The sequence below is a fragment of the Chlamydotis macqueenii genome, chromosome 3 (assembly GCF_036417535.1).
Source record: "Chlamydotis macqueenii isolate bChlMac1 chromosome 3, bChlMac1.mat, whole genome shotgun sequence".
Taxonomy (NCBI): domain Eukaryota; kingdom Metazoa; phylum Chordata; class Aves; order Otidiformes; family Otididae; genus Chlamydotis; species Chlamydotis macqueenii.
Genome location: NC_141558.1, coordinates 19404319 through 19428032, shown reverse-complemented (window position 1 = coordinate 19428032; position 23714 = coordinate 19404319). Strand labels below are relative to the sequence as shown.

The window sequence follows — 23714 nt, the reverse complement described above, 5'->3', positions numbered from 1 at the left end:
AGAGGTTTTATAACTGCCAATTGTATAGCTATAATGGCTTTACATACGTAAAATCAAATTTCTTCTAGCACAGTAGTGACTAGGATAACCAAATGTTTACAGTATAAAAACTAGTTCTTTGTATTATGAGGAAAAAGATGAAAGGTGTAGGTAATAATAGATGAATGTGGCATTTTTTATAGAGTTGAAAAGAATTTATTTGGAAACAGTTGAAAGATAGATCTAATTTGGCCAAGAAGTGCTACTTTTTAGCCCTTCATGAATGCTATTACCTGTTCATTACCATCTCGTCTAATAATATTACTGGCAGGCTGTTCTCTCCAGCCTTTTCCTTCATAAATGGTCCTCCTCAATTTGAAGCCATTTTTTTCTTCCAGGAAATGTCATAGTCCTCTGTTGCAGAATTTCACAATGCTTCTACTGATATTTGCCTGCCCTAGTCTGCAGGAGATCAGCTGTTTCATATCTTGTTTTCTGCGATCTGGTATTAAGTGCTGCGTTGTCTCCCCTCAGTCATGCAGATGCCACTAGATTCCAAAAACTTAACTGGTTTCTAAGTTACTTTACCATATAATGGAGAGAGAAAATTATATGAATGTGAACGAGGAAGTGACTGATGAGCAGGGTGTTCAGCAGCCATCTGGCTTACTTTATTGGAATGGCCATATCTCAGTTACAGTGTGATCAGCTATTATTCTCCACAGATTAAAGATTATCGGTCAATAGAGGAATGAAGAAAAGGAAATTAACTCCTGTCCTTTTTTACAAGACCTTTCAGTCATCTACAGCTTTGAGGTGGCTCTGCCTGCACTCTTTTCCTTGAAGTGCCTGTCCTTAGAGCATACCCAGTGTACCAAGGAAGGTTTTAAACTATAATGCAAGATTTTGTTCAACCATGAACCAGGCTGATGATTTGTTTAAATAAGGGAAACTGGATGTGCTGGATAGGATGAAATAGATATAAAGGAGATTTACACATTAATATATACATATTTCCTTGCCCTCTTAGTTCTTGAAGAAGAGGTCTCACGCTCTCACTCCATCAGTTTCTGGGTCACTGTAAATTTTGTGATCCCTTGTGCCTTTGGGGAAAGCTTCTTTGAGGCTGGCTGTACATCTTCCACTATCTCTTCTGAGGAGTCTTCTGTTCTCTGCACTTGCTGCTGGTTCACAGATTGCCTCCTCTTTCTCTCTGCCTTCCTGTGTCTGAGTTTGCGAAGCTTCTCTTGGGTTAGCACGTTCAACTGTGATCACAAAGAACGATCTCCCTTTGCTTCTGACAGCTTCCACCAGAACCAGGATACAGTAGCCAGGATGAGTCATTGTCTGTCCTGATGGATGCTCCTTTTTAAAGTATGGTACACAGAAAAGTTCAAGCGAACAAATAAAACATACCATCCTTCTCAAGGGAACATTTCTGATTAGTTATTCTAGACACCTCATTGTGGATTACTTCATTTGTTTGCACTCAGTTAAATACCTTGTCTTTTAGAGCAATTCAAAGACAACTGTAGAAACAAGAGTGTAAAAAAGGACAGCTTGTAAAGATAAATATGTTTTTAAAAGACGGTTGTAAATCGGTGATAATTTAACCATTTGAAGTCAGGGTTGGCTGACAAAAAACATTGTTTTGATATATGTTTTAATTTTTTTTTGTGTAGAATGCTCTTAGTCTGATAATCTCGATCTCACCTGGAATGTTCAAGAATAATACTTGTGAAAACCCATGGCATAGCCAGAAAATAACATAAAGGATGTACACTCATTAGTCTTAATATTTGTATATGACACTGCGGAACCATTTGGATTATAACAGAATTAATTGGGGAGCTTTCAACCAAAAGCCTCTAGTGTTTTACCTCCCTGTTTTAAAAAGTGGAAAAATAATCTTTGGTCATCCGTATTTACAGAAGGGCATACGAATAGTCATTATGTAAATGAGATTATCTTGGAGTGGTAAAAGCTAGAAGAGAGAAAAGGCCTATTAGCTCACCTAGTCTGTCTCTCTGAAACACAAGGTTGTTTTCTAGTTTTTAATGAGCCAGCCTATGGAGCTGAGGCCACATCCCCTGGGAGGCTATTCCAGGCTAATGCTAATGCATTCTTGTCATAAAATTTGTCTTTCTGTTTTGTTTCTCTTCCTTAATGTAACTGGCAGGGGGTCCTATCTGATACTCCCTTTTAATCTGCCAAATTTGGTCTTTCTTTTTATTGTACTCATTCTACAGTAACTTGTCAACTCTGGATTAGACATTCAACTTAAAGATCTAACCATATTTATTTTGTCACTATTTTGGTAACTCGGTCTCTTCAGCCCCCATCTCTTCCATATTTCTGGTACCTGAAGCAGGATTGGAGGTTGAGTTAAAAATCATAATTTTAATTTTCCTTGTATAAGCAATAATGTTTTTACCTTTTCCAGTATTCCTGCATATTTGTAATCAAGATCTAGTCAAATATTTTACATCTCTGTCTATAGGTACAACATTTGGGAAAGAATCTGTAGTGCCAAATGCCTATTATAGCCTGCGGGAGGAATCCAGTGACATTGTTATGGTCTCTGTGTTGTTGCTGGTCTTCCGAACATTAATTGTCTCAGTCAGTTGTTGCCCTTGTAACTCTGACTTGAAATAGATGGTCTCCAGACAGCCAAGCAGTAAGAGTAATAGTAATTTAAAAGAGAAGAGTTTTGTTCTTTTCAAGTATTCATTTAAAAACATACGCGTGATCACTTTAGTGCTAATAATGCTGAGAACATGCTAATAAATGCTTACCTGAAGACCAAAATGAACAACCAAAATGGAAAGAACAACAGTTAGGCTTAAACTAAACTCTCTTGTTTATGCCTAAGCTTCCTAGCTGATTGAGGGAGAGCTCCTGGAAATGGATACATCTCATACTGCAGCATATTTCACTTTTTAACCCTAATCCTTCAAGTGGCAGAGCTGTACTGGGCTCTTCTACCAGGTGGATGGAGCATTGATGAGTGGGTTAACAGTCCTGCTTCCTTAAAAAGCCTCTGCAAATGTTACCTCTGCAAAGCTTTTCAAAAATATTTTGTGCTATTTGTCCATCAGCCACTCCCTCTGTAGTTTCACCACTCCCATTCATGAGTAGTTATGTTCCTCCCTGGCTCTTCCATACACACTCTTCATATCTCTTGGTCTTCTATTTTACTTCTAAATTGATGAACTTTTCAGTCTCTTAGCTACTGATTGATTTTGGTTTTTATTTTCATTCAACTTCCAGTTCTGGCTCACTTATTAAGGTCACAAAAGTATTCTGTTTCTCATATGTTACTTCATTCTAGGGAGTATTTGTCTTTACACTTTGTTTGGTGAGTTTCTCTAAATAATGATGATCCTGCACCAGTCTGAGTACCCAAAAAGCCACAATTCCAGAAGCACCAAAAAAAGTTCTTTTAAGTAAAAAGCTAATGCTGATGAAAAGTTGTGGAAGCAGAAATAAAGTATTAAAAAGAGATATGTAAGGATGGGAAACTAGGAATGCAAATAGTGGTGTGCATAAGTTAGTACTTTCAATATACAAGCAATTGATAAGGAATGACACAGAAGACTCAGTGAAAGAATACTAGCCAGTGAAAGTGTTGAGCATGTGTGTGTGTATAAATAGTCAAAAAATAAAAAGCATAGGTCATACATAAAACTAATGTTTAAAGTAAATGGCAGAAGTGTTCAATCGTATTTCTCTTCATAAGAGAAACAAGGAAGTTAAGAGCTATCCCATGTGATATTGCTAGAATAAACAGTTTGCCATCTGTAGAAATGTGGGACGAGGGGATTTGCTAAAATTAAACATTTCATGTCAACTAATGCAGATAGCTTGCACTGAGGAACTACCTGAATCATTAATATTATTATTAAACAATTCTTGGAAAACTGGGGAGATGCCCAAATACTGAAAAGCTGCAGATGATGTTCCTATACTTGAGAAGGGCAAGAGGAGATAAACATAGTGCTCATTTGAGGCTAATTGTTTTATTCCCTGAGTTCTGTTTTAATTACGTTGAGCTTGAGGTGAGGGCTAGATATCCCCAGGTAATGTCACAGAATGGTTAATGTAATATTCTAATTGTATGGTAATGTCTAATTCTTTCTTTTTTGATTATGTTAGAGATTTTGTTATGTTTCAGAGAAGGCTTTGTCAAACAAACCCATTGTCTTTTTAAACAAGACAGCATGTCTCATTGATGAAGGCACATTGTTGTTTTTAGTGCATTTAAAGAGTAAGAAGAATGAGAAGTGATCACTAGATGATTTCCAGGGGAAGAGAAAGATCATGGGTTTTAGAGTGAACAGAAAATAGACATTAAGGTGGTTTTGGTTTCTAGTAGAGAAGATTGTTTTTCCTCTGACTAGGTACCTCATTATACACTAGCCATTTAACTCTGAAATAGCATGCTTTGGTTTCTAAGTGATTTCTAGTGGCTACAATACTTTTGAAAGTGAGACTGAGATTCAGTCTCACAGGCATGCCACTACAATCTCATAAATTGCCACCTATCCGCTAAGCTGCAGTATTTACTGGTGTATGCTCATAGCCTCTCAGAATTTGAGGTAAGGCAACTTAGGCCCTCTGTGAACAAGGTTTACACTAAATCATATTACCTTGTATTTGTCATGGGCTACCAGTTCTTACCAGGAAAATGACCCTGGATCAGCTGGCATTTGGTAACTGCTGTCATTTCATCATGTCTTTCCTTGCTCTTAAGTTCCTTGTAGATAAATCGATGGGACCTAACTTCAAGCCTTCACTCTAGCCTGTGAAAAGAGATTGATACCTCTTAGGGCGATTCCTTCTGCCTTAAGATGTCTAAAATAGGTGGCAGGAACTCACTTTCTGAAGGTACCAGTTGCTCTTCATTGGCTATAGAATGTATCAACATGTTGTCTGAGGCTAGATTAATTCCACCTCTCTTTGTTTTGGAGGATTTCCTGTGCTGTTTTTAAGTGTTTGCTTACAAAGCACTGAGCACAATTGGAATGCTTTGCTGTTGTAGGGGGAAAAAAAATTCTTCTTATACTGACAGGAGTGAGAGCTCTGTGTCTGGAAGTTCACTCAGTCCTCAGAAGAGGAAGCGCCTTGTATTTCCCTAATTAGCTAACCACAACAGCTGATTAAAGAGCAAGTGGCCTTAATGGAGTTTGAAAGAAATCTCAAGCATTGTTCTACAACCAAAGTTATAAATCTGTAACAGAAAGAATTGAGTGAACTGTGGGCATCAGAAAACAAATTTGGAGAAACTGTTAATGGGATTAGAAAAACAAAAGTTGACTTAAATTTCAAATGGAACCTTGCATACATATTTTAAAAGTGTTTAAGACACAAGCTTCATGAAGTATACATTTTCATTCTTCCAGTAACATGACAAATGTTTCATTCACTCAACAATTCATATGATTTAAAATCTCTGATAAATACAAAGAAGCAATAAAACCCAAACTTTGAGGAGGAAATTGCAGTAAGAACTAAGAGTACTTCATTAAGGACAAAAGGATGAAACCAAAGCCTGTACTTAGAGTGGCAGAGTCAAAAAGCAGTGGCTTTATATGAAAAATCAGTTTGACTTTCTTTGTGGTCGTTAATGTTCATTCTCTGGTGAAGCATATTTCATGTTTTCCCTAACAAAATATGTATGCCCCTAGAGTGTGCTGACATTTAATGTTCTGTAAGTATCATAAACCTGAGCTCTAACATCCTTCTGCCATACAACGGCTTTCTTACTTTGTGCAGTTGACTAGCTATGGTAATAATCAGTAATTTTGAACTGTAGCTAGGCGAAGCATTCCCGCCTGGATTGGTTTTCATATAGACTGTCAATTGTAGATGATTTGAATTTAATATATAGTGCTGTTTAAACTCATGTTGGTTACTTTAAAAAATTTACTACAGGTATTAGAAAATTTGGAACAAGGTTTAGCTGAAGATGGAAGTATGACTAACATTACACAGGAGAACAGGCAAGGTAGGTATTCTTTAAATATTTTTTTCACAGACAGTGCATTTTTATCGCTTGCCTAAGTATGCCAGAAGTTTTCACAAGACTGCCCCTGAGTTGTTAAAACAGTATTTTTGTAATCTCATAGCCTACTCAGCCTCTGAAATGATACACCTTATACTTTTATTTGCTGGAATTAATTTCACAGTTTTGCCCTTGATCAAACTGATACACTACATCAATTTTTTTTCCTACTTAGAAGAAACAAAGAACATGGCTGCTATCCTTTAATGATAAATAGATGAGTGTATTGCTGTTGCAGCCAGATGGATGTTTCATCTTAAGCCTTGGCTCGCTCACTCGTCTCGGTCCTTATGTCTGAAATTTCGCTAAATGTCTTTAGATCAAACTGCCATCATACAAGGACTACACTGGCTTAGGATGCTGCTACATAGATGGCTAAGTCTCACTGCAGCTGCATGGTACTTAGACTCCTGAAATACCCAAGCCACTTTTTAGAATGAGATTTAGGTGGTATTTATCTACATCATAATTTTCATTATTTTATATGCAATTACTTTTTTTTCTGTTCCTTTTATCTTAGTTGTTTAACTTCAATAGTATAAGATACATTACTGCATAAAGGTCATCTGGGCAAAGTAGTTGTCCAAGCATCTTTTTTTTAATTGAATTTATACAAATGAGTTCATTTGAGTACGCTTAAGAATTCAACAAGAGGTGACATTTTAGGCATTGCTGTAGATTCTGTGTACCACTCATGGTGACTAGAAAGATGGAGGTTAAAAACATAATAAGAAAACCAAAACCTTTTAGCTTCAGTTAACAGTCTAAGGAAATCTTACCAACTTCTTTCTAGGATAACATTTACCTAGAGAATGTGAGAAGTCTGTCTCTGAGATAAGAGGCTGGGTGTAGCTGTTAGCCAAGTTAAAGATTTGTTATAAACAATTCCCTACATGAGATGTCTACATGGAATGGTGCAGACCTGTCTGAACTCTTCTGTCTGGTCTTCAAATTGACTGGATGTAAAACAGCTTTAATGTGTCATTATACTTGACTTAGTAGATCATCTAGATATGTCCTAAAAAGGTGAACATGTTGTGAGCAGCATGTATCATAAAGGCATTTGCAAATATACTCAAATTAATGCATTTATTCTCAAAAGAGTGAGGAAAAAGATAAATAATGTGATATTGAAGATTTATACACAGCAGTCCAGAACTTTCTTCTTTCCTTCTCCTATTCTTCTTGCCTCTGTTCCTTTACCTCCTTTTCATTTGTATCCCCTTTCTACCCTCATTTTTGTCCCTATTACGCCCACATTTTTTCCTCTTTTTTTTCCCCTCCTTTAAAACCAAGCCTCTGATCCCCTTTTAAGGTACAAGGACTTTTTCCTAGCTGTGTCATAATCCTGCAGTCTGTCTCTTGTTGAGTTTCTGGCTCCTTGCTTTTCCTCTCTGCTGCTGCTTTAAAGCTGAGATGAGCTCAGGAGGAGGCACAGTTGGAAAAGCAGCAGCTAGGAGTTACCAAGGGACAAGGCTGCTGAAAATTTGGAGAGATCTTGGTATGTCTACTGTGCAGCTGGCTGTAGGTTTAAGACTGCCAAAAAGCCCATGGGACCTTTGCAAAGACTGTTGACTGCTATTGTCTGTGGAGGTCAGCCAGGTCTGCTCCCTGTCTGCTTCTTCGCTGCATTTAGAGCTCCAGGAGGCTGATAATGGGTTTGTGTTTTTTCATGTGGGACTAGCTGAAGCAAACCTTAATAACTTTATGTGAAGACAGCCTTAATTCATTATGGGGATTATGCTTAGCATGTAATTTCCTTATTGCTGGTGTAAAAAGGTGCCACACCAGTCAGCTTATCGTGTACATCTCCTGTAGTCTGGAACACAGCACCCACCTTATTTACCAGTTTTTCAACAGGCATAGAGATTTAGCCACTTGCCTGGTAACGCATTCTATAAGATGCCAATTTTGCAGCTTCTCAGTTCACAAAGCTCCTATTGCACTGTGGAGTACAGAGTCCCTGATAAATAACAAGAAAAAACAAATGCTTAGAGTGGAAGCATGGCTGTGTGGACCTGCAGAGTGGGTTTCAAGCATCTCAGTTACACAGAATGATCCACTGTTGGGTTTTCAATATTGTTTATTGCTTTGCAGGTTTCTTTTAACCCCTTTCTGCCAGTGCTAAGAAGCCTCATCCCACAGGGCTACAGAATTTCCAGATCAAGTTCCTGTTCAGTTTATAGCACAGACATCTGGTCTGTCTGCTTTGCAGTCCTTTCTGAGAACTGTAGCTGGTGCTATTCGATTGTTAACAGGAAACCTAGGTGTCTCCACTGCAGGAATCAACATCTAATTTGTTGTTACCTAAGTCCTTAAAAGCTGAATACTTTTACCAAACTATGAGGACATGCAAAAAACAAGATATTAATATAAGTGAAATAATAAAGGCAAGTTATTTAATTATGTCCAGGTTTTACAGACACCCACAAGGAAAGAAAAACAGAAATGTATCATAAATTATTTGCCTATGGTTTACATCATTCTCTCTGTTAATAGCAGTAGAGATATGTGGTCAAGGGAGAATTTCTAAAACAAAAGCTAGGACTAATGAACGATTTGAAGGTACAGTGGATGAAATACTGAGTTCAGTATTGGGCCCCACATTATGCCCCTCTTTTGACTAAGATCAGTTGAGAATATTAATGGGTTGCAGGTTTTTTTTGTTTTCTGTTGTTGTTGGAGAGGATTGAAGGAGTTTTTGTTTTTAGGAAAGGGAGTAAGACATTTCACCAAGCTCTCTTCTTATTTGCAATGGCATTTATGTGTGCTGAAAGAATTATCTATGTGACCTGCCATGCTTTCATCAGAGACTACATTATTGATACAAATGAGTGGTCTTAGTTATCACAATCTCATTGAAATGGCCTCTTCTCCCTTTCCCCCTCCCCTTTCAAATCATTACAGTGACCTTGACAGCAGACTGACTGAGATACATTTATTTTCCAAATGTACTAAATTAATACTCCTAATGTTTATTTTTTAGGATTAGGGAAATATTTCTAGCATTGATCTATGGTACTGTAACACAAGAGAAAATAAGGATCTATGTGAACCATTCTCTTAAAACATCAGGAGTCTGTCTGCAAAGCAAGAGAGAAATCTGCTGCTGCAGCTTTTCATGCCTGCAAGCTCCAGGAGCATGGGGAAAGCAGACAGGCTTGGCAGATTTTTCCAGCGTATCTCTAAGCCAGAGGCAAGCACAAACACTCCCAGGCTCAGACAGTTCTCACCCTGCATGTTTTGGCTCTGAAATGACAATTTAGTTATGTTTGATTTTTTAATTTATAACATTTAATGCTGTAGGTTACATGTTTTTAAACTGATGCTCATTATCACTTGAATCTTTTTATGCACCTTTTGTTCTGATATTGGAAAATGTGTGGTGTCTTCTAGCATTTAATATTTGGCCTGAGCTGAAAGCTGCACGGCTGTCTATTGCTCTGCGTTGCTGCATCGTGTATGGTCCCCAGAGCCGCTAGAGCAATTCCTTCTGAGAGATGCAGAATTTTTGTCTGATGGTGCAACATGGCTGAGAATTAAAAATTAGGGTGAAACCCAGTGGTGTTAACGAGGGGGATCTTTCAAAATCGTAATTCATAGGACCAATAATTGATGGCAGGAAGGAACCTCTAATTTATTTGTTCAAATTCACAAGCTGCTCTTATTTTGCAGCCTCTGTTCAGCTGTGGAGGTCACGTCTGGGCCGGGTGATGTACTCCATGGCAAACTGTCTGCTAATGATGAAGGTACGTGGGTGGCAGCAACTGCAGAGGTACCGTATATTCCAGAATAGAATGTCAGAGACAGTGCAAGAGAATTACTGGTGCATAGAGAAGGGAAGACTACCTGACTGTACATGGAGGTTTTGCTTAGTGAAGAATTAATTAGACTTAATAATGTCTTATTTAATAGATAACCATTTGCAGATATGTTCTTTGGGAACATATCTATACTTATTTCTCCCCAAATCATCCTGGAGAACATGCAATAACAATACAGAATTTGCATTTTTAAATTGAATTTTGGAAGCACTTAACTAAATGCTGTAATTAAAAGCAATTATGTGCTCTTTTTCAAACTGTGCACTAGGACTGTTGCTCTGTTTGTGAGGATTAATAATGCTATAGCCTTTGTATATGATGAAGATCCAAAACATCTGAATATATCCTTCCTTGTCAACCTATCTCAATTTTAAGATATCTTCTTTAAAGTTTAGATCCTCTCTAGTGGGTAGGGGCAGAAGAAAAAGGAATAAAAGCAAAAGTAACTAGCTTACACTGTTGTGGTTAGTTTTGTTTTGTTTTTTTTTCCCCTGATTCCTCTTTACTTTTTTTTTTTTTTTTTAAGCAATCCTGCTCTGTTTGGTGCAACGCCCGGCTTCTCCTTCTATTCAGGAAAAAGAAATTAAACTTCTTCTGGCATTCACCTCGCTGTCAGGGAAATAGGGATATTGCCATTTTGAGCTTGTAACAAACTGCTGTTATTCTGAGCTTAACTGTACTTCACAAATCAATTAGCAAGCCACAACCGCAGAGCAAAGCTGTCAGCAGCATAATCTTCCTAGGTCAAGATTTGCACTACTTGCTCTCTGCTCTTTGATTGCCCAAGGTCATGACAAACCTGGCTCTCTGATGTTTCCTAAGCTACTTTCCAAACAGAGCTGCGTTCTTAATATTACAATACCTCAAAAAGCATGCATTTTTTAGATAAGATCTAGTTATCCAAACACTGCTTTACATGAAATGGAATATCCTTTTTATGAAGATGAGACTATTTCTGGGAAAACAGACATTTGTATTCATAATGATATTGCAATCAGAACATTTGTCTTGAATAGAAATAATTGTCTATTAAACCATGAGGTATTTTTAAGAATTAGTAAGCATTTGTGTTTTGAAGTAGATACTTGATGTAGGTTCAGTTTTAAGGAACTTCCTTTTTCAAAAAGCAAGTGCAGAAAAGGACGAGTTGCCAGTTCAAACAAAGTAGAATATATAAATAAGAAAATACTGCTAATATATTTTTTTTTCAAAAAGTTCGCTTTACTTTTGACTATGAATTGTTTTTAACACTTTCAGTGTTTTTGTGTGTACACAAATCCACGTGGATGCACAATTCCCGCCTTGCTTCTAGTTTGGTCATAGAATCATAGAACAGTTTGGATTGGAAGGGACCTTCAAAGGTCATCTAGTCCAACCTCTCTGCAAGGAGCAGGGACATTTCCAACCAGATCAGGTTACTCAGAGCCATGTTCAACCTGGCCTTGAATATTTCCAGTGATGGGGCATCCACCACCTCTCTGGGCATACCCCTGTATGGAGGAGTAGAGAGTTTTTAAGAAAGCTTGGTTTTTTGTTTTTGTTTTTGTTTTTTTCAAACATAGTGATGTTGCTGGTAGAATAGTACATTCAGTTAATTTTTCGGCTTATGTGGCAGATCCTCTGTGAGAGAATTATATTGATTACTCGTAAATGTAATAATTTTTAAGACCATTCTAACATGCAGCAATGCTGTAATCATCTCCTACACATTCTGGTGTATTCAGTACGAAATTTCTTCAAGTCATTTTTAAACACACTTTTGTTAATTCTCCCATGAAGAATTATATTAATTGAACAGAGTCCCACTTATTTATTTTTTTTACTCTTATGTAATACACTTTAAGAGAGAACTGCATTTGTATGTATGTAACTTAAAAAAAAAAACAAAACAATCACAGCTGATTTAATTCTCCAAGTCAGTGCCATCTATTGCCATCTAGTGAACATTTACAATATTGCAGTGTGGTCACATTTGATCACCAAGTACTATTAGGTGAAGGGAATAGCTTGTGCTATTAGTAGATTAATAATAATCATTTATTAAAGTGACACTATGTGACATAGGTATAAAAAAAGAAAACCTGATTATCTTATTTTTACTGACCTCTTTCTTTGGCCAAAAATCTTCAGTAGTATTTAATAAGGAACAATCTTGTCTGGATTGACTCTTGAAAATGAAAAAAAAAAAAAAAAAAAAAGACTTTAATTAGATGTTGAGCCTATAATTATTTAAATCTACTTCTGTTATCCTCAACTCTAATTAAGTTTATTTTGTGACATCTGTCTTCTGTGTTACTTGTCTGACGAAAGGAATTCTGTTTATGTAGCGCAATGATTTTTGTCTTTTTAACTATGGCCTCATTAGTTCCATAGCTAAACATCTCATTGAATTATTGTGATGGAGGAGTATATTGTTTTGGAGGTAGTGAGCGAGGTGCAAAGAAGTGATACACCCAGACTTGCGCAGGAAGCCAATTGTGGAACAGGAAATTAATCACACGTCTCCTTTACCCTGGGACCGTCTTTCCTAGGTACTGAATTCTGCCTGCTGTGTCCCTTTATCTGTGTGACCGAGGATACAGCTCGGTAGCAGTTTAAGGCAATCGTACCATACTGTCTTTTCCTGTTCATCTCCTTTTCTTTGCACAACATTTCTTAAGTGTACTCTAGCTCCCTTCTGTGCACTACTATTGCACTTAACTGAGGGACAAAAACAACGAAATGGTGAGTCTCAGTCATATCAACTGAACCAACTTTTCCCCTTACATGTGAACAAGGAGCACCTTAAGCGAGGAGGTAGAGATAGAGCAGGAAGGGAAGGGGAGACCATGCAGCATGTCACTGTAGACTTCCATTTACAAGAACTGTGGGCTTAAGTCACTATGAAAACATACCCTGAATATAGCAGCATGAGGGAATGTAAATTTAAAATGTAACTGATGATGTGCATTGCTTCATTTCAACAATCTAATTGCAAAACGTCTGTAGTTTTACTAAAACACCATGGAAGTGTCTTGAAAACTTTTAAAGTTCTTTTCATCTGAGATAAAATTGCTTTTGACATTATCTTACCAGACTTTTACCTCTCTGAGGAATAAACACTTAAGTACTTTCCATGTATATTACAAATGCACTCTAATTAAAGGCACATTTTGCACTTGTTAGATTTTTTTGCAGTGTTGTGTTAGCTTTTGTAGAACTTGCCCTTCGTAAAAACCAAAGCAATTTCATTTGGGTCTAGTAGGATTAAAACTGTACAAAGAAGGAGGTAACAGCTTGTAGTAATGACACAAGCGATGCCTAAGAACTTTGGTTCCTCTACAGTTTAAAGGAGAAAGACTGCATGAATCATCGTGTATTTTGCCTAACTGTGCTGCAGTACTGCTCTTTGGATTCATAACACTGTGAATCTCTGCTTTCATAATCCTGCCACAAGTGCAATAGATAGAGAGGAAGGGTAAGTTATCCCTGTCCTCTCTTCCCAAAATACAGCATTTATGAACTGTACACTTTGTATAACTAAAACTGATTTTTAGTCTAGGGTTTGTTGAACCTACTCTCAGCATTCTACATATTCATTTTTGCTTATTTCTAAATGTCTCATAATTAATATTTTAAGTACTTAAGGTGGTGGTGAGGGAAACCTGAAAATGTATAATGCAGTGACCATGAAGGGAAATACAGTCATACTGCAGTGCATCAAAGGAAAAACAAACTCCACTTGCCGTTTTTGTGCAAGTAGATCTAATAGCTTACTAAAACTACTTTGGATTAGTATATTTCATGGAAACATGAGAATGTTTCCATCTCTGGAAACATTCAAGGCCAGGTTGGATGAGGCTCTGAGCAACCTGATCTGGTTGGAGATGTCCCTGCTCCTTGCAGGGGGGTTGGACTAGATGACCTTTAAAGGTCCCTTCAAACCCAAACCATTCTATGATTCTATGATTTAATGTTAGCTACAAATTTTCATTATAAAAGAGATATTGAATTATAAAACAATAGGCCAACTCTCTTTCATAACCTGAATTGTATAACTTCAGCCCTTCTTTTGGGTTTTTTTTTTTATGAAGGTATGGAAAACCTGAAGGCTCACAGTCTTCAAGAACATGACAAATACATCAGCCCCACCTTTAAGTCTTAGGATCACAAGCTGTACTCATTGGGTTTTTTACTGGCAGTACCTAATATGTCTTACCCCTCACAACCACAAATTACACCAACCAAGACTTCGCTTCTCTGGGAAGATGTCTATTTATTATTCTCACAGACAATTTTTCTTATACTGTGTCACATTAGCAAAGCTAGGAATGAAAGCAAAATCTTCAGTAAATTAGAGTGAATCTCATCTACTTTACAATATGCGGCTTCAGGAGGAACTGTAAGACAAGACGTTTTTATAACTTAAGATGGAATAATACCACATGTAGGATAGTCTAGAATTCTACTACTGCTTCTGTGATAGTGTGAAGGGAAGAGTAAATGCATATAAAACTCACTGTGGGATCCTAAAGTAACTACAAAATGAGGTTGTATTTAGAAGTGAGCCTGGATATTGTGATAATGTTTTACAGTTTCATCCTGGGGCCATCCTTGCCTACACTTAGGGGTGGCTTTGTACATATATAACTTAGCCTCTTGTCATCTCCTAGAAGAAATGAGTCCCATTCCGGTGTACTGCAGGGCACGGAGTAGATCAGCACAGATGCTATGGGAACAAGATGCCATATCCACAAGTACAGCACGTAGACTCTTAATGCTTCATATCTAATCTCACATTTTAAAAGATGTGAATGTTTACATACTCTTAGTTATAATGCATATGGTGATGTACAGTCACTTGATGGAAAATGCAAAAGGAGAGGAGGACTTGTTTGCCTGACTGAGCCAAGTCCATGAAGTCCCCACAGCATGGGCCTCCAAGACATTACTTGGCTGCATGTTCCTACCAAGGCTGGCTGCTACCAGCCACTAATACTAGGGAGCCTGTGGTGGTATAATTGTGCAAACAGTGCCCCCTCGTGCAGCTGCTTCTGGCCAAGACTTTTCTGCAGTCAATTCATGCTAAGCAGTAAACTAAGCTGCCAGAAAGCACTCTTCTATCAGCTTTACTGCTTGATCTCCTGGGAGTTGTTTCTACATCAGTTTGAGGAAGTGACTGTAAAGCCCCCATCCCTTGTGGTTGCGCTGTGCATCTTTGTTGTGTAGCCTAAGGCTTAGAGTGTGCATGGAACTGGGCACTCAGTAAGGGGCAGCTTTGGACCTCAGAATGGAAGACATTGAGCACAAAAGCTAGAATTTGATATAGTAAAACTGTTTCTCCAGTGAGTATATTTTATATGTGACGGGATAAAATACACAATAATAGACAGTCCTTCAGATTTTATAAATTATGTTCTTCCAGATATTAATAGCTAATACAAGCATGGCTGAGGTTCCTCTAAGGAGCCAGTTCAGAGGGTCCCTGTTCCAAGATTTTTATGCCTGCCTAACACAGTGGGACTCCGTCATCAATGAAGTTCTTTAGGGAGAGCTGTTTTTCGTAAGTCATAAATTTATGAAAAATTTTGGTAGCATGAATTTCATCACATTTGAGTTCTGAATGCTAAATAAATCAGAATTTAAATAAATATATTTTTGTGTATATGGCCTATTGTCTTTGCTCTGAACTCTTTCCATTACCAATAATAAGTATGAACATGGCATGGCACGCTAGAATTGGAATAAATTCTAAAGTGTTAATTATTAACAATGTTAATAATGTTCAGAATTAATTATTATACTCAAAATTCACAAGTTGTTTGCAAAAGAGTGCCTCCTGGGCTGTTTAAGTCAGCCTCTGCTATTATAGGACATGTATTTTCTCTCATATGCAGATCAGACTCCAAAGATTTCTCTTGATTTTTTCTGTGTGTATGAAACAATTATTATGTTCTAAATGGTGACCTGGTGCACAGGTCAAGTAGGGTTCAATTGTTTTAAGAGTGACCTCAGGAAAAGAAATTCATGACACCTGGGGCACATTGCATCCTCAGACATGATGAAGAAAAAGTACCTTTACCAGGAGCTGTGATCACATTAGGGACAAGTTCAATGACCACTATAATTTCAACAAGAAAAATGGTAGAGTAGAGAGTATCCCAGGATGTCTGTACAATTTTGAAAGATTATTCTTTGATGTCTTTTGCTTCCTATCACCTGCTACAAATTCCTGTATGAAGCTGAAGGGCAGGACTGTCAGGAAGCACCAAATTAGTACAGCACAGAGTCTCATGTCTTTGCATCTGCCTGGCTTTTATAGGCAAAATGCAGGCTTCCTCTGCTCTGGGTTGCTCCAGGAAGCTATGGCGGAGGCAGTGCAGCCCTGTGAGTGTATGCACTGCATGTCTTCCAGACAGCATAGAGCATGTGCAGAGTTTCTCACATATTCCTGCAAAAGACCATACAGCCAGGCTCTAAAGTAATTTATGGCCAGATTGTTGAATTACTGCAGTTTAACAATGAAACAGCTGCATTAGAGTAACCACTCACATGGGTATTTATTTTTCCTGTGGGAAATGGGACCATGATTTTGTTTAATTCTCTGTCACTGGTCATTATCTGGAGGGTACGGTTGCACTGCATCTTGAGCAGGCAGATCTTGGAGCTGCCATTTGTCAGCATGGTCTTTCTGCAGGCGTGCGGGAGATCACTTGCAAAGCTTCCTGGAGTTCTGAACCAGCCCACCCCTCACTTGATTTTAGCCCAAATCAGTTTTCTGTTTAGATTACCTGCTCATTTTCCTTTTACGTGGTATGGTAGAAGGGAACAAGGGTTTGGGTAGAAGGATAGAAAAGGTCTTGTTTCCCTTTACAACAGTGCTAGTTTGTCATCTGAAAAGGTGCATGAATTGCAGCTTCTGTCACATTATATTTTCCACAAGAGCATGTGCACAAGCAGTTCCCAAAACTTTGGAACATAGTTTGTGAATATATATTTGAAACATGAGACACTTCTCAAGTATGTATACCCCAATCACACAGAAGGCTTTTGACTTTCATCCTAAATCATAATCTAAACTGAAAAGTAAATGTTCACATTTTTTGGTTTTGGCACTTAGCTACAAACAGAAGATGATCCAGTTGAAAAAAAAAATAAATAACAAAAAACCACCAAGGAAGATCCCCTGTGTATGCAGTTCCAGTGTAACTGAGAAAAGACCAGTGTAGTCAGCTGCTAGTGCCTACTGTGTTTGATAGAAATTCTGTCCCACTGACAAGTTGCAGTGACTTCAATTCTGTTTGAATATGTCTTTAAAAAGAAGGCAACATAAAGACTGAAGAATGCTGAACTTAAATATCTGGTCATGTGCTTTTCACCTCTTAGGACTACGTGCTTGCTGTAGATGCTTATCACACTGTCATCAAGTACTACCCACAGCAAGAGCCTCAGCTGTTGAGTGGAATTGGAAGGATTTTCCTTCAGGTATGCATTTTATTCTAAATCTGCTAAGTAATATTGCTGTTGACATCTACGTAGTGAAGTGCATTTAAAACTATAGCTGGTTTTATAGTGCCTGTATCAAATTGTAGAGGCAGTGGTCAAAACAAAAATGTTACTAAAAATCTCATTTCTCACTGCCTCAGACTGCACGCAGCTTTCAGTCACAGTGTATAACTGCCACCTTCATCTAGAAAAAACTTGAGCGTTTCCTCCTTTTGTCCAGGTTATATCCCTGAGAAGACAGGGAGCTTGGTCTTAACAAACTTAAGCGCGTAGTGTATTGGAGGCTCCTTGTTAGAGGATATGATTATTAACAGAGGAATTTTCATTTTTATTCAAAGTGCTAATTTTTGTTAGATACTGAAGTCACATTTTCTGAACTAAGTTAAATAAAATTAAATGATGAAGACCACTTTAAATATTTAACATTCTAATGACTAATTAAGACTAATTCTTTCTTTTAAATGTTCTGAAAAAAAAAAAGAAAGTAAACTATTTCCCCTTAGTAGAAAAAATGAGAATTAAAAGTTTGGCATGTTTTGCTGAGAAGATACAAGATGCTGCTAAGAAATGAGAACTCTTCATGATCACAAATACGGTGTGATTAGTCTCAAAGCATATTATATTTGGACTCATCAAGCTCCCAGTGGAGCAAACTGGTAGTTTGCTTTAGAAATTGATTATTCTCATGGTTAGGGGCTTCCTTCTAATTTCCAGGCTAAAAATATTCAAGGACACATTCATTTACACTTGTGCCAGCATTATCCTTCAGTTAAACGTAATTATTTTCTTGGTGGTTTACACCTTTAGTGGTGTTTATAGAGAGAAGTTGTATCCTTTGTCATTATAACTGAATGTATAACTTTTTAGAATGAATAATGTTTGTTTTGTTTGAGTCCAGTCACATAACATCTGGGAGAAATGCATCTGTTTCATTAGATACAGTATTGATGGGTATTCCATAAGTGCTTTGGTAGATGGACAGTTGCATCTTTGAGCGCAGTTCAATTGAATCATCCCTTAAATGTAAAGAATAATAATTTCTTTATGTTGTCAAGGGATAGGTCTTGCGGTTAGAGGTAAAGCGGTATCTGTTACGTTAGTGATGTTAGTAGGGCTTTGGATACTGCCACTATGATGCCACTCCTGTAAGCACAGTGGGAAGAAATCTAGATGAAACCTTAAGATGCATGTTTGCTATATCTGAAAAGTGTACTTGTAAAGTCATTCGCTGGTAGACTAGAAGGATTTGCTAAATTATCTTTTCCACAAGGATCTCTGGAGTTTGCAGTGTTTGTGTTTTTTGGTTAGGTGCTTGTGTGATGAAATCAGAAGCATCGTTGTAAAACATAGAGTTGATACCAAGCTGGGAGTGGTACAGACACTAAGAAGGGCAGGATCAGAATGCAAAATAATCTTGACAAGTTGAGAAACTGAAATGTTAAATTGACTGTGATTCAAACAGCAAGGGCAAAATACTACCAAATACTGGGAGTAATACACAAATACAAAATGGGAAACAACTAACGAAGACACTGTTCTGCAGAAAGGAATTAGGCTGAGGGTAAGCAAACTACACATGGCTGAATAAATTGGACTTCTGAAATGTTTTGGCATAAAAGTAAACTTCATAATCATATGTGAAACATAAAGTAATTCTTCTGTTCTCACTGCTGGTGAGAGATCAATTGGAGATCAGTGGGCACTCAGGGAGGATGTGAAGCAACAAGAGAGAGTTCAGAGAATAGCAAGAATTATCAGGGAATCCAGAAAGCACTACATATGAGAAAAGGGTGAACACTGATTTGCTTTAAAATTTATGCTCATTCTAGAAGAAGAAATATAGGAGAAAGTGCATTAAAAATTTTCAAGTATGTAAAAGGCTATTAAAAAAGAGGAGTCATGCTAATCTCCCTGACCACTATAGATAGGACAAAAAGTTGGGGTGCAGCAGCAAGACAGAAAAGTTTGAGTGTATCCTCTTATGAAACATACATTGCTAACTTATTTACCAAAAGGACCTTTTTCAAAGATTTTTTTTTTCATCTCAAATAGCAATGTATGTGAAATACTCCTCCTTTTCTAGGAATCCCCTTCCCCATCTCCTCCTCCCATAGAATCCGTTCCTCTTTATGCCAGCTTTCAAATCCCTCATTCCTACAGCCTGCACGATCCCCTCACCGGTATTTTTTCAGTCTGCAAATGGACTGTCTCCCTGATACCGTCATTGACCCATTGCATCTGGGTTGTTTTCTGACACATTTTGCTCTCGTGCACTGAACTCATCCTGTGGTCCCTGGCTATGACCCATAAGCTGTGGGTTAACCGAGTACAGGTCATGCGCTAGCTACCAGGCTGTTGTATTCCAGTTCTTCTGCCTATTGACAGCTTCTGCCTGTGGGTAGTGTCTCTCTTCACTTCCTGCAGAATAATGCCCAGTCTCACTGGAAGTAATTCTGACCTCTTCTCATTTTCAGCTAATTTTATAAATTCTGAAGTCACTTATAACAAAAGAGCCAAAAGAGAGGGTGGGGCACCCCTGTCATACAGGCCATGAATGCTCCACAACCCACAGCTGAGAAACACTGCCTTAGATAAAACTGCGCATGCTGTTAGGGTTCTTTTCATGATCTTATCATGGCTCCTCAAATACCGTGTTTGATAGCAGACATTACCTAGTCAGCTTGGTACCAAACAATTAGATTATAGACTTCAATATGTTCTCATGTTCTTATCCTTTGTTATAGATATAATCAAATTGGATCTCTTTTCTTCTTATTGTGGTGACTTTCTTATGATTTTACTGTCTAGATTGGAGACATAAAAACTGCAGAAAAATATTTTCAAGACGTTGAGAAAGTGACTCACAAATTGGATGGACTACAGAGCCAAATTATGGTTTTAATGAACAGGTAGATAATTTAATAGCTAAATGAAACTTTAAAATATAATTTTGTGAAGTATGCATTGTGAGCATTAGACTACCCTTGAGGCAATCCCATTCTCCTTCTCTCTTTTATATAACTACATCTGTCATAAGTGGGACTAAATGGCATATAGACCCAGGAGATCTGTGTTACTTGGTACAGTCATATTATGCTGGATTGAAATTGTGATCCTTCAGTTGATTTTACAAAGCTTTTTCTCCTTCTTCCAGGCATTGCATATTTTCATTCCGCTTTTCCAATATACATTTGCATAAATAACTTGGGAGAGGAGAAGCTATTTTGGGCCCTTACCCTACAATCAGATCTACTAGTAAAGTTACCTCCTGGTAGTTTCAAAGAACACTGGAATACATTGCAGTAAATTGAGCTGCATGATGGGGGACTCCGTTTGTAATGGTTAGCACATTGGCTTAATGTATTTTGAAAATACTATTCAAAAGTGCTCTGAAAATTACATAGCATGGCTAATTTCATGAACAGAAATAATTCCAGAAAGAGAGTATCTGCATTTAAATTAATAAAAATACAATGAAGACTGTTGCTTTGGTAGGCAGAATATATAATAACCAAGTGATCCAAGTTGTCATTCCATTTGTCTGTAAATCAGCGTCTCCTTGCTGGTTGTAATTACACCGTGAAGAGCAAATGTCAGAAACTCTCACATCTATAACAGGAAAAATAAAAAATGATGTCCATTCTTTTTAAAATATATTATCACCTTGGGTTTTTGAGGAGAACTCATTCATATGTCACTTACTTTCTAGAGCATTTCTCCACCTTGGACAGAATAATTTTGCAGAAGCTCATCGATTTTTCACAGAAATTTTAAGGATCGACTCATCAAATGCTGTGGTAAATCTCCAATTTGCTACATTTATAATGAACACCTAAATTATTCTCGTAATGCTTCATGTGTGGATTTAATTAGTACCCAGAGTATGCTCAGAGCTTTGTAGAAAAATTCGATGTGGCATGTGTGCCAAAGGGTTTTTAGTATACATAAGGATAAGATACAAAATGCGTTGGGAAATGAAGAACCAGTCTATATGAAGGGCATGAATACTCTGGAATATCTACATGCATGCCAAACATTATGTTTTCCAGGATCTTCGCAAAAGCACTTTTTTTTTTTTTTTTGCATTCACTGTTTTTAGGGTAGACATGCATGTCAGAAAAAGAAATGGCAGCTGCCAGCGTATGTAAGATTAACTTGATTTCACACAACACTGAAGGGATATTGTAATTTTAAACATGACATTTTTAACACGTTGCATATCAGAGCCTTGGATTCCCATCACAAGAGGAGATCAAAGAAGAGCTGTTTATTTACTTTCGGGTTTTCTATATTTGATACATTTGGCAGCTTTTTGTCGTACAAGAGTGTTCCTAAGAACTGAGACGGCTTACCCTCCGTAGCCTGAACCAAGGCTGTACTGAGGGGACCAAGTTTGAGCTGCACATGAATTGCATCATTTTGCAGGCTGTAAAATAGTACATATTATAAATCGCATGAGATCAGTAAGGTTTCCTGAAGGGAGAGAAAAATAATTATTTTTAAAAGACTGTGTTCTTCCTTTATCTGCAGCTTTCAGAAAGTGTGCAAGTTTCTGCTGCTGTGCATGTTTTATGTCTTTGTACTGTTGGAATCTTTCGGTAACTCATAAAACCTGTTTTGTGTGGAAAAGAAAATGGAACCTGACGTTATCATTTATGATGTATTTAGACTGCCCTGTCTCCTGAATTTACTTGAAGTCAGTTGTAGATGCCTTTGTGGTAATTTCTTCTTGTTGCCTATGTGGATATTCTGTATGTAAGTCAGAGAGAAAAACACTTCCGAAGATAAGAGTGAAGCAATTAAAAAAAACTGAAAATGACAGCATACAGACACTTATGTAGTTTCTAAAATCTATTTCAATTGACTTCAAAATTAACTGACTAATGTCCTATACTATTTATTATTTTTATTTTGTTTTAGACTCTGTGTTTTAGAGTTTCAGCTCTCAGAAGTCAGCAGGTCCTACTGGCACAGGATAAATCTTGAGAATAACAAGACAAAAAGTATTGGGTTCTATGATTGATCATGTATTGTAGTTACTTGCACACACACACACACTAGTAATTCTTAGCACATAGTAAATCTGTTGTAACTCCAGATGCTGGATGACTTCTTTTCCTTCTCTCTTATCACTTGTAAATACATATATACATATATATAAACAGGCACTTATTTATTTACTATATATTTCTTCTAGGCTAATAACAATGCAGCTGTTTGTCTTCTTTATCTGGGAAAACTGAAGGATTCCCTCCGACAATTGGAAGGAATGGTTCAGCAGGACCCTAAACACTACCTACATGAGAGTGTTCTCTTCAACTTGACAACTATGTATGAACTGGAGTCATCTCGCAGTATGCAGAAGAAGCAGGCACTTTTAGAGGCTGTAGCTGTCAAAGAGGGTGATAGCTTTAATACTCAGTGTCTCAAGTTAGGATAGATCATTTCCAGATAATTTTTTCCAGCAAGGCTGATTTTTTAAATTGTATATACTCTTGCTAATGTGTAAATGTGAAATAAAATATATTCAATTATGAATATTCAGTGGCATTACTACAGAATGTGTTGTCTCTGACAGTCCTGTCATTGTGAAGACCTTGTGCTGATCTAGAGTGTCATGGTTTAACTACAGTCAGCAATCGAGTACCACACAGCTGCTCAGTCACCCTCCCCAGGGGATGAAGGAGAGAATCAGGAAGAAAAGAAAACTCGTGGGTTGAGATAAAGACAGTTTACTAGTATAGCAAAGGAAAAGATAATTTTATATATGTATTAAAATAATGATAGCAATAATAACAGAAAAAAAACAATAGGAATAATATGAATTATGCACAACTTCTCACCACCTGACAACTTGATGACCAGTACAGCCTGTCCTGAGCAGAAATCACGGAACAAAAAAAAAACCACCTGTAAACTATTCCAGACCGATTCTGAACAGTGAGAGAAAAGAGAGCCAGCTCACTGGCCCACCCCTGCTTAAGTACTAAGCATGACATTTATGGCACGGAATACTCTCTTTGGGCAGTCTGGGTCAACTGCTCTGGTTGTATCCCTTACAGTTTCCTGTACATGCACATCAGCAAAACCTGGGAAGACGAGCAGTGACCTTGGTCTCTTTATCAGCAACTCATAACATCAGTGTGTTTATCAACATTCTTCACATATAAAGTCCAAATCACATATGAAATCCAAAACACGTCGGCTATTGAGAGGAAAATTAACTCCATCCCAGCCAAAACCTCTGGAGGTCATCTGGTCCAACCCTTGAATCAAGCAGGGCCACCTAAAGCAGGTTGCCCAGGACCGTGTCCAGAAGGCATGTGAGCAAGTCATACAGTCTTCCACAGTATGAGGGACTG

At 37.6% G+C, this 23714-nt stretch overlaps 1 protein-coding gene across 2 annotated transcripts in view; it reads left to right on the top strand.

Moving 5' to 3' along the window:
- Positions 1-22892, top strand: part of TRAPPC12 (trafficking protein particle complex subunit 12) — a 49717-nt gene extending 26825 nt beyond the window's left edge. The window contains exons 7-12 of one of the 2 annotated variants that reach the window (XM_086745281.1): positions 5914-5986; positions 9719-9792; positions 17233-17331; positions 20161-20261; positions 21062-21149; positions 22550-22892. In XM_086745281.1, the coding sequence (XP_086601407.1) occupies positions 5914-5986; positions 9719-9792; positions 17233-17331; positions 20161-20261; positions 21062-21149; positions 22550-22792 (678 nt within the window). In that variant the 3' untranslated portion in view covers positions 22793-22892. The remainder of the gene's footprint in view (positions 1-5913; positions 5987-9718; positions 9793-17232; positions 17332-20160; positions 20262-21061; positions 21150-22549) is intronic. The other variant, XM_086745282.1, reaches the window with a different exon arrangement.
- The last annotated feature ends 822 nt before the right edge of the window (positions 22893-23714 follow it).